Raw genomic sequence first — 12,270 nt, 5'->3', positions numbered from 1 at the left:
AATTTTACCAAATAAAAAGTGAAAAACTTGCATTTTATTTTCTTAACTCTTTAGCAGGTGCCTGATTATGAGGTTCGCAGCGAATGGTTTTCAATTCGACCTTTCAAATTCGACTCGCGACGTATTTCCTTATTAACGAATTCGCGGAGAAGCGAAAATAGTTCTTCCTATATTCCAGTGCTTTGACACTTTTGGTTTGACTTTTCCTGCCTATATTCCAGTGATTTGGGAGCTTTCCAAACAAAATTTGTTTAGTTTTGATTGAATTTGTGAAATTTTGCGGTGATTTTTTCTAAATTTTATATTTTATTGTGGATATATTGAATTATAAGAAAATTAAAATAAAGCTAGCTCATATTTTTGTATAATTAAGACCCCAACAAATATTTCATATTCGCCTTCGAATTCGTTAATTGGTCGAATTCAAAATGAAGAAGGCGAAACCGAAAGCAATAATTGAAAAAGAGGCTGGGATGCGACCCACACTGATAACTTCCCATCCCGTCTGTCGATTTGTCTTGCTTAAAAGTTTGTCTATATGTGCTAGTATCAATTTTACCAAATTTGCGTACTATTTTTAATAGATTTTATTTTTTATGAAAAACGGACTGTTGGATTTTTATATAAAAATCACTGAATATCGAAAACAATATTTTCTGTAAAATAAAATAAGTTTGAAGCCAATATTTTTAATTTTTGAAAAGCTATTTGAGTGGAAAGTAAATTTTTACCAAGTTTTAGTATTGTTTTTTTTAGAGTTTTATTTTTTGTAAAAAAACCGTCAATTCGACTTTCTTCAAAATTCTATCGAATGTTGAAAACAATAATTCTTATAAGATAAAATTAGTTTGAAGCCAATATTTTATAGTTTTGAAAAGATATTTGAGTCGAAAATCAATTTTTACCAACTTTTGTTAAATTTTTTTTAGGTATTTAATTTTTTGTACAAAAACTATCAATTCGATTTTTTTCAAAATTTTACTAAATGTTAACAACAATATTTTTTGAAAGATAAAAGTAGTTAAAAGACAATATCTACAATTTTCGAGAAGATATTTGAGTCGAAAATCAATTTTTACGAACTTTTATAAATTTTTTTTTTAAGGTTTTTATTTTTTGTAAAAAAACTGTCAATTCGATTTTTCTCAACATCTTTCAGAATGCTTAAAACAATATTTCTTATAAGATCAAATAAGTTTGAAGTCAAATTTGGTTTTTATTTTAAAAAAAAAAAACTGTCAATTCGATTTTCTTCAAAATTTTACTGAATGTTGAAAACAATATTTCTTATAAGAAAAAATTAGTTAGAAGCCTAAATTTTTAGTTTTTGAAAAGATATTTGAATCGATATTTAATTTTTACGAACTTTGAGTAATGTTTTTTTTAGATTTTTATTTTTTATAAAAAAACTGTCAATTCGATTTTTCTTAAAATTTTATCAGATTTCAAAAACATTATTTTCCGTTGCTCGAAATTGTATTGGAGATGAAATCATATGTAAGTCGTTAAATTTGGGAGGTGACAAATTTTTTTTTTCAGTTTTTTTGATTTAGAAAAAAAACCGTTAAATAGATTTTTTTCAAAAAATATATTTCTTTGAGACCACGTTACAGTTTATTATATAAAATTAAATTCAAGTCTCTAGCGTTTTTGGTTCGTAAGATATTTAGGGTTGACCAAAATTTTCACCTTTTTTTTAAACTGCTATGGTAAAAAAACCACCCACGCAATTTTCTTGAGAGCCCTTTCTGCATCTTTCTGCCTTATTATCTGTATAACAAAATTTATTTGAAGTTGATATCTCTTCTGGTTCTTGAGCTATGGACGACGAAAAAAACGTCGCGAACGTACGGACGTACGGACGTACAGACGTACGGACGTACGGACGTACGGACGTACGGACGTACGAACGTACGTACACACGCACGCACAGACATCTTTCTAAAAATCTTTTATTTCGACTCTAGGGACCTTGAAACGTCGAGAAATGTCAAAATTTTCAATTTGACAAATCGGACCCATTACAATAACTTCCTATGGGAAGTTAAAAATGGCGAATCCGAATGGCCCGAGTTCGAACAAACTCACACCCTTTTTTTTTGATATTCTGAATATCACTTCCCGGAGTATTTTCCTCGCATTTTCTACCTTGTTTAAAATAAAAGAAAAAAATCCCGAAGAATTTTCTACATAGAATGAGAGAAGTAAAAAAGCAAATGTTTCCCCGGAAATGTTCATCATTTAGAATTTCATATTATCGCACCTACAAGTTAATGCCTACTGACCCTCGCAACTCTTCACTAGCGAGCTTCATTTCTAGGTTTTCGTTCACTATTTTTATGTGTTGTGCGCTCAACTTATGAATCAACCGTTTTGAGGCAATCATTTTAAACTTACGAACCAGAGAAAAAATTTAATAAAATAAAAGATCAATTTGCTTCCGTTTGGAAATTACACTTTAGTCTGGCTTTTATTTATTTTATAAAATACGTATTTTATAAAATTTGCATGTAATTTTATAGTTTTTTTTCTTTCTTTTTGTTGAAATACAAATAAAAGTATTTAAAATAATAAAACAAAAAAATGTGTATCATTATGAAACTCTTGACATTTCATTAAAATTACTTAAATTCATCTTAAACGACTAAGGGCATACATATACATAATTAATAATTTTATGTATTTACTCCTAGTCAGAATTTTGGAATCTATATAAGATTTTTAAGATACAGAATTATTTTTTGTTTAAAAACGTTTCCGTTATAATTGAAGTCATTGTGGGTTGTATTTACAAACGCTAAATGCTAATGTAGTTTTTGTTTTAGTTAAAATATTTTATATGATATCTTATAAACTATTATGCTTAAATTAGTCGAATTTAATAGAATTAACTCCCATATCGATTTGTCCACCGCGATAGCTACCCCTCTTCTTCTTGGTCTTTTCATGTTTGAAGGATTTACCGCGTGTAAACTTTAAGTCTTGATTCGCTTTCGCTCCCCAGGATCCGTGGGCATTTTTCTAAAAGACAATTAGAAGAAAAAAAGAGAAAATAAAATATTGTTTATAGGCTGAAAGTATAGTATGTAGGCATGTTTTTTTTTACTAATGATAAACAAAAAAGAAATTATTTGTGAAGATAATAACTTACCTATTAAATTGAGGTTAATTTACATGAAACAACTAAAATTCGCAACTATATGCCTAATCGTCAAATTTAATTTTTTTATTGTTCGGTGTGTCAAAACTTTTGTTGCCGAAGGATTTGTTGAATCCACCACCACCTCGGCCTCGTCCACCATCGAAGCCACCTCGACCTCGTCCACCACCTCCACGACCACGACCTTCACCACCACCTCCACGTCCACGGCCTTCACCACCAAATCCACCACGTCCTCTGCCACCGCCGCCACCGCGTCCACGGCCACCACCACCGCCGAACGATTTACGGCCCTCTCCGCCTTCGCCTCCATCACCTCTGTTATCATTTCCTCCAAATGATTTTCGGAAACCGCCGCCTTCGCCATCGAACTTCTTGAAACCGCCACCTCCACGGCCTCTACCGCGATCACCTCCCCTATTTCCACCCCTGTTGCCTCCTCTAAATCCACCACCATTCTTGTTCTTCCAATTGTTTCCTCCATCTTCCTCTTTATTTTCCTTTACGATCCAAAGTTTTGACAAAGTTGCGAATTTTTGTTTGTTTCATCGTGGTTCATGTTTTGTTGTGAATTGAGTATGAAAATAAAAGAGAGGAGAATTGAAACACAAATTAGCATTGTAAATTTTATCAAATCAAAATATAAGATTAAATATTGTGTAAGTAATTTTGTTTTCATGTACCAAAGGGTAAGTGCCCCAAATGAGGAAGTATTTAACACTATTTAAATGCTTATTTGTGCCTCAATTGTCCTTTCAAACGAGAAAAAGTGTTTTTTTGGGGCACTTACCTTAGCGTCAAACGAATTGTCAATTACACGAGGATCTATTTCGACTTCCTCAGTGATGACACGACGGAATGGTGTGTTCTTTCTTGGGCCACTACCATTTAAGTTGGGTTTGTTCTTTTTGAACTGACCATTAGGAGTCGATGTGTTATCCTAGAGTTAAGAGTTTTATTAATTTTTTATCATCATCATTCTTAACTTAAAAAAAAAAGTGCAAAGATTCGGTAAAATTGAGTTCGACCATCGGCATGGGCAGACACACTATATAAAGACCGGAAACTAATCTGTCATTCTGGTTTGCCTACAAGATGAAAAGTCACACACCTTTTAGTCTAACATCAATTCCCCACAGCTAAAGTCAATTCACCACCCTCTAAAGTCAATTCACCACGAAAATAAAGTAATTATAAATTCTTTAGAGGAGTCACCTAGTGGCTTCGGTGACATTAGCTATTGCATTTTTTGGGAAGAGTACGATAACTCGGGCGACAAAGTTTGATGACGGATTTGTATAGAACAGTTAAAAACAAGCATTTTTTACTATGGGAGGGGTCTATTTCCCCCCGTTTAGGAGATAGGGCAATTAAAAAAAATATGTACGTTAAATGGAAAAAATAAAGGTAATACTTACAACTAAGTTTTATACATTTTTTTAAAGCCCACACTTTTGGCTATTAGCTTGTTTTTAAATCAATTCAAAACTATGAAAATTAAAATACATTACATTCCATTTCACACTACTCAGCACATAAATTTACAGAGTAGAGAACACAGCACCTTGAGCAACTAGACTATGTAAGGTGATAACAACACAAGACATTGATACAAGACAGAAGGACTAACCACGCTTACTGACGCTTGATTTCGGTGATCGATGGGGACCGAAGCTTTATCAGTGATCATTGCCAAATTAAAATAGTCTGTTGAGATATTATATTTTTAAAAAATATTTATTAATCCGATCATCTCAGTTGCCAACTAACTAACATCGAAAAACATTTTTGCTGTAAACTGTCATCAAATATATAATTGCTTATTGTTATATTTTGGTTCATATTTTCTAATTACTAATTGAACAGACGTGTGTTAACTTGCAGTTTTTGAAAAAAAAACTGTGATTTTTAAAACTTTAAGATTATTTACTATTGTATTGTCCATTCCTGACAACATTACTCGCACACATGAATGGTTGAGAGTTGTAAGTCACTAGGCCCTGGTTTTTTTTTTTGTTTGACTATTGTTTTTAGAATTCATTGCTCATATTTGTTTTTGACCAAAAACTGAAAACAAGATTTTATGTCTTCTAGTTCTTCAGAAAATTACCAAAAAAAATATTTTAATTAAATTATTTTTTCCTTGCTTAAGTATTTACGTAGTCTTATTTTGATAGTTATAATAGAATATGGATATAGGTATACCCGGACTAAATTATTTTTTCTTAAATCCAGCTTATTTAAATGCAAAATAAACTTTGGCTAGAAGACTTTGTGATTGAAAGTGGCAAGAAATTGTTAATTTTTAACTTCACTATATTCAAAAGTGTTCAATTCAATACAAATCTATAATTGTCTGAACAAGGCATTTGTTGTATTATGTAAAGAAAACTTGAAATATATGTATTAGCAAAAATTTACAAAATTGATGTTTTTTTTTTAATTTGTAATAAAGAGTTCCGATTACGGCTTTCTTCGTTTGTTTCGTGTACTACATGCAACAACGAGATTAGATTTTCAAGAACCGCTCAACGCGGACTCGGGTTCAAAATTGCATTACAATGCAGTTGCGATAGTCTACGCTACATTCCATCATGTCCATTCGTTGACAAAACCTTCGAATTAAACCGACGAGTGATATTTGCTATGCGGCTTTTGGGAGTTGGCAAGGAAGGATTAAATATGTTCTGCAGCATAATGGATATTTGTCAAGGAATATCAATATCTACTTATTACGCTTGTGTCAAAAACATACACGTGGTCGCGTCTACAGTTTATGATTTCATTATCTCCAAAGCTGTGAATGAAGAAAAAGAGTTAATTTCAGCTTCCGATTCTAATGACAGTCCAACGGATTTCACTGTATCCGGCGATGGCACATGGAAAAAAAGAGGTTTTAATTCGCTATTCGGAGTAAATACACTTGTAGCAAAATATTGTAAGAAGGTCGTTGATACCGTGGTCAAATCCAGTTTTTGTCAAGACTGCAATGTTTGGAAAAATAAGAAAAATTCCGATATTTCTGCATACAACGATTGGTATGAAGATCATGAAGAATCCTGTAGAATAAACCATAAAGGAAGTGCAGGCAAAATGGAAGTTGATGCTTTCGTCGAAAATACGTAAAGTATATTGGAGATGGTGACACTAAGACGTTCAAGGGTATACTTGATATAGATCCTTACGATAGTGACCCACTTGTGCAAAAAAAAAGAGTGCGTAGGACGGACACGTCCAAAAAAGAATGGGTGCGAGGCTACGAAAAGCGAAAAAAGATAATACTGGGGTTGGTGGAAAAGTTCACCTTTTCCACCAAAATTAACTAATAAAGGCATCAATAAATTGTCTTTATACTATGGCTTAGCGATTCGCCGGCATCCTGATTCTGTTGAGAACATGAGAAATGCAATTTGGGCAACGTACTACCATACTCGTATGTATTGCCCACCTGGTGCGGTGAGTTGGTGTAAGTGGCAAAAAGCTGCATCTGAAGGAACATTAGACGAGTTTGACCACGAAAATCCTCTGTGTAATAAAGTTTTGAAAACTATAAAGCCAATTTACGAGAGTTTATCATCAGAAGAGTTATTGCTTCGATGTTTGGGATTAGAAACTCAAAATAATAATGAATCTCTAAACTCGCTGATATGGGCATTCGCTCCAAAGCATATCCATTCCGGGTCTCATTCCGGGTATTTTTAATGAAGGCTTTATACCGATATTGAAGATGATGACGATTATGGGAGTGAAAATTGGTCCAGAAGCGCATGCATTTGCTATCAGACGAGACAACGTCCGGATTGATCGCTCCGAGATACGAGCATCCAGCACATCAAAGGAGGCCAGAACAGCTCGAATAGAAAACAAAAACCCCAAAAGTAGTTTTTTTCGAAGTCGAGGAAGGTCGGATGTATGCAACAGGAATGGCAGATTGAATAAATATAAGTTAAAAATATAATTTTATGACTTAGACTGCAAAAATTGTACTTGAAACTTTAAACGCGTTTTTCTCAGAACTGTCTTTTTGAATCTGATACCAACGATTTCTCAGGTTCTGCCGAACCGATTTACTTGAAATTTTGAGTCTTCTTTAGGGACTTGTCTACGTCCAGAACTACGGCCATCCCCAAATTTTCATTTTTACTGTTTTTAAACAAATCGAAGAATGTTCAAAAAAGTGGTAACATTTTTTTCTTTAATAATTATTTATTTCATCGAGGTGAGTTTGAAAACGTTTACAAGAATTTTGATTCTTTAAATCTCAAATAGAATTTTCCATTTTTAAACATTTCGATAGGAAACAAATTTCATATAAATCTTCTCGCCAAAGAGTAAAATCAATTTGTCACACTACATCGTTGGATACTTTCACTATTTTGGATGCATAAAAGCGGTATTGGCCAATACCGAGGGATTCGTAAGGGGTTTGTAATTCACAACACTTTGTAGCAAGTTCTATGGGTAAAAGATATTTTATCGTTTCAGGAACAACACGATTGTCATTCTCAATCCAGAAAATCACCTTCATGCAGTACATTTGCTGCTTCATCTTCCTTTTCAGATAATCACAGCAATACAAGTCCAACATGATTTAAGTCAATCTGCTTAAGGATGCTGCTGGCAAAGAAATCACCGAAAAACACCTCATGCCACAAGGTGGATTCTTTGAGTTCGTTTCGTCGCTCATACCGTCTTCGAAGTTGCCATATATTCATACATTCTTTAGACGTTAAAAATTGGATATGGAACTTTTAAAAGGGATACATTTCATTATCTAATAATAATGATTAAGTGCAATAGTTTTTAAACGCTTGGTTGCGTTATACTTTTTGAATCAAAAAAAAGCTAATACCTTTTTGATAGGAAAATCCAAGCATTGAAACTCACTTGGACGTGTTCTTATATGTGTTCAACTCACACATCAAGGATTCCAGGATGGTATAAACCATTCTTGTATGCACACTATTGTACCAAGGACACGACTGGTTTATACCTTCCTGGAATCCTTGAAGTGTGAGTAAGAACGTTGCATTCACACTTTTTAGTATAAATCTAAAAAACTTATAAGAACACATCCAAGTAAGTTCCAATGTTCGTATTTTCCTATCAAAAATGTTTAAAAATGCAAACATTGGAATTCATTTGGTCATTTAATTAATTAAATGATTAACAATTAAATAAAAAAACAAAAACATCTGTCAAAACAAGTAAATAGGTACACCGCATCGAATTGTTGATGGGTTTCACATTTCAAAATTACAAATACAAAAATGTAAACAAATGGGTGTTGGAGGGTAAAACGTACGAAAGATTCCGGTCTTTATATGGCGTGTCTTTGAGTCATTCGAAGATTGTTTAAAAATGTCAGCAATTTCGCCTCTACTATGAAATGTCAATTGCAAAATTTAGGACTATAGGTGTTTAGTCAATTTGGACAACATTTTTAAGGCCAATATGAAAAAGAGCATTTTCCATCTCAAAATTAAGAAAAATGTGTCAAAAATTTGAGGAAAAATAAAATGTAAAACTTTATCTCAACGATGGCGCCAATATTTGTTTTCACTTTTGGTTAGGAACCAATAAGATCTTATAAAACCAATATTTTGTTGCAACTAAACATAATAATAATAGGCGTTATCATTTAAAAAAAGCAAGTAAACTTACCGCATCTCCATTCTCTCCAGCTTTAATAAAGTTGCTGTACTTAGGTTTCTCTGCGGCAGCAGATTCACTGAATTTGCGCTTTTTGCCTGCTTTAGGAGCTTCCTTCTTCTCCTTTTCATCATCTGAATCTGAACTGTCACCCGATGATTCGTCCTTTTCAGCGGCCTTCTTCTTGATTGGAACTGACTTTGGTTCCTCATCGTCGTCCGATGAACTATCATCACTTGATTTCTGTGCCTTTTTCGCTTCGGCAGGCTTTGAAACGGCAGCCTTCTTGGCTGGGGGTTCATCAGAAGAATCAGAGGAATCATCAGAACTAGATGCCTTCTTCTTTGCAATTGGAGCCGGCTTAGCTGGAGTTTTCTTAGCTGGTTTCTCATCTTCCGACGACGAATCATCTGAACTTGAATCAGCCTTCTTTTTGGCAGCTGGGGTGACTGCTTTGTTTACAACTGGTTTAACAGCGGGAGTCTCTTCATCGGAGCTGTCATCGCTGCTGGATGAATCCTTTGCTGCTGCTGGTTTAGCGGCAGCTTTAGGAGCAGCCTTAGCAGCAGGCTTTGTTTCTTCCTCTGAAGAACTGTCATCACTGCTGGATGCTTGTTTCTTTGCAGCTGGAACTGGAGTCTTAGCAACCGGTTTGGGAGCGGGTTTCTTCTCATCTTCAGAGGAGCTGCTGTCGTCGCTGCTCGAGTCCTTCTTCTTTGCGGGGGTAGCTTTTACCGGAGTCTTGGTTGGAGCTGGTTTCTTTTCCTCTTCCTCATCTGAGGAATCATCGCTGGATGAAGCAGCTTTCTTAGCAACTGGTGTCTTGGGTGCTGCAACAGGCTTCTTGGCAGCTGGTTTTTCATCTTCACTGCTGTCATCTGAGGAGTCTTCTGTGTCGGCTTTCTTTGCGGGAGTTGGCTTCACAGGGGTCTTAGCAGCTGGCTTAGCTTTAGTTTTGGCGTCATCTTCGTCACTGTCATCGCTATCACTTGAAGAATCGGCTTTCTTGACTGCGGTGGGCTTGGCTGCTGGAGCTGGTTTTGGAGCAGCTTCTTCCTCCGAACTGCTATCATCATCACTTGACGATTCTGGTTTCTTCGCTGCAGCAGCAGGCTTAGCGGGTGTTGCCGCCTTCTTTGCTGCTGGCTTCTCATCCTCGTCACTGCTGTCATCTGAGGATGAATCCTTTTTGGCAGCGGCTGCCTTCGCTGCCGCAGGTTTTCCGTTTGCAATCACCGGCTTTTTGGGCACTTCATCCTCGTCAGAATCACTGTCATCGCTTGAGCTCGAAGCTGCAGCTTTTGGGGCGGCTATTTTTTTGCCTGAATTTGTCTGATAATAGCTAAATATCTCTTCTAGTTTCGCACATCCTTTTGGAAGGTTAACCTATTATGAAAAACAAAACAGTTTTTAATGATTTTTAAGATTTTTCATTTATCTTTCAAGACGAAACCACATGGCGGTTCGGTTGAATTAAAATGCTTGTTTACTTACAGCCTTTGTCTTTTGTTGAAAAACTTGGGCAAAAGTTTTATCTTTTTTCACCAAGTAGCCCAGAACAAGAGCATCAATTATTTTATCGGTTTCTAACATTTTTTCACTAATTTGTAGCACTTTTTCACCTTTTTAATTTTTTACAACGAAGAAACACGTGCCGTTGCGTACGAAACGAATGGATCAAAGAATTTAGAAATGGAAATGGTGAAAGAAAACGAACGACAACGAGAGACGCTTCGATTATAGATCTGTCTCTTTTTGTTGTGACGGCAACGTAGTAGATGCGCATGAGGATCTAGATGGCAGTGTAATCGAAGAGTAGATTATGGCCAAATCTGCACTAGGCAAATTAAGCGTTGTACACATAATCGACTTATTAATTTTTTGTTGGTCAAATAGTTATAATATTGCGAATTTCTAACATTTGAAAAAATATTAGGACCAGGGTATTTTGATAAATTATAAAAGAAATAATAATACTAATTTTAAAAAGGAAGTAAAATCTCCTACCCATTGAAATACCTGATATGTTGAGCTTACATTTAGTTTATTTGGTTTAATTAAAACCATTTATTTGCATTTTCTATAAGATATTTTGCATAACTGACTTTTTTTCTTGTTTTGTTATCACTTAAAAGTGATTCCATCTCTTTGGTTCGGTGAAAGAAATTATAATTCATTTTTAAATACCATTATATATATTTTTTAAGAAAATAAGAACAAATAGTAGTAACCGTGACATGATGGTTAGTGCTTTGAACTGTCAATGCCATATAAAGTTATTTTTTTGCGGGTACTGAATCTTGCAAGGAATTAATAAATTCTGAAAGAGTTATTCTTGTCATGAAAAGTAGTTTTCAAATTAGCCGTTTAGATTCAGCTTAAAACTATAGGGTCCCTATATTCCTGACAACAGTATTCGCACACAGGAATGGTAGAGATTTGTAAGTCACTAGGCCCTAGTTCTCAACGAACTGTTGTGCCACCAAATTTATTTATTCTTAAGAACAAATTATTATTATAAAGTTTGACTAAATAAACAAAATATACAAATCAAATTAAAAAATGTATCCGTATTTCCGCTGAATCTGCAGAACAGCTACTAGAGTTAAGGAATAGATAACCACAAAGTAAAGTTGGCATATCTAGCATTCTTTTCAATATTGTATCCACTTGTTATTAACTAATATAACTCGGTATTTAATAACACCGATCACAGTGCCTGACAAATGTGTTAAGAATAATAAATTTACTACGTATGAATTCCAAAATTATGGTTTAATTCTCTCCACAGTGAAGTGGAACATTTTTAAACAAACAATAACAATATAAACAGCTATAGTTTGTAACCAATCCAAATAAATAATCAAATTATTTCAAAAAATCTTACTTACCTTCCGTTTCTTCTTTTTGAAATGTGACAGTGAAAAATTTACAACATGTGGGCAAATAAACAAATCTTGGCTTCTGCAATTCTTTATTTTTCCATCTTTATCAAATAATTACATTTTGTGACAGTACAGCTCATAGAAAACCAGGACCAAGTAATTCACAAATCTCAGCGATTATTGTGTGCTAGTAATGTTAGTTATTATGACGAAGTTAAACGACTAGTGCGATAACAAGTATTAGGATTTGACAAATCTTTGCAAGAGGCAATACCACTGAACAAAAACTTTTAAGACAAGTATTGCCACTACCTAAAATATAAACATTTCATATTTTGTATCCTCTTATTTTTCATCCTCATACATTCGAACTATGGTTGTAGCTTAAATCTATAATGTGTTCGGAGCCTAATGTTCGAATAAATCTCAGCTGTTTTCGAACAATTAATCTGACATTTCGCTATCAGCTGCGCTGTGCAGTTTTCTTACTTTTCAAAACAACTTAGAAAAATTAAAATAAATTCAATTTTTAAGTGAAATAAATACAAAACTAAAGTAATTTACCAAAACCAA

At 34.1% G+C, this 12,270-nt stretch overlaps 1 protein-coding gene across 2 annotated transcripts; it reads right to left on the bottom strand.

The window, feature by feature from the left end:
• Positions 1 to 2,439: 2,439 nt before the first annotated feature.
• LOC129945999 (nucleolar protein dao-5) lies at positions 2,440 to 10,506 on the bottom strand. Of its 2 annotated transcripts, XM_056056003.1 has the most exons (4): positions 10,307 to 10,506; positions 8,825 to 10,198; positions 3,951 to 4,100; positions 2,440 to 3,021 (listed from the first exon to the last, which is right to left on the bottom strand). In XM_056056003.1, the coding sequence occupies exons 1-4, from the start codon at positions 10,403 to 10,405 to the stop codon at positions 2,869 to 2,871; spliced, it is 1,776 nt and encodes a 591-aa protein (XP_055911978.1). In that variant the 5' UTR covers positions 10,406 to 10,506; the 3' UTR covers positions 2,440 to 2,868. The 2 variants fall into 2 exon arrangements, with proteins under 2 accessions (XP_055911978.1, XP_055911977.1); XM_056056002.1 differs by lacking the exons at positions 2,440 to 3,021; positions 3,951 to 4,100 and adding an exon at positions 3,152 to 3,660.
• Between the last annotated feature and the right edge of the window lie 1,764 nt (positions 10,507 to 12,270).

This window comes from Eupeodes corollae, chromosome 2, assembly GCF_945859685.1.
Source record: "Eupeodes corollae chromosome 2, idEupCoro1.1, whole genome shotgun sequence".
Classification (NCBI taxonomy): Eukaryota; Metazoa; Arthropoda; class Insecta; order Diptera; family Syrphidae; genus Eupeodes; species Eupeodes corollae.
This window is presented reverse-complemented; position numbering and strand designations above follow the sequence as displayed.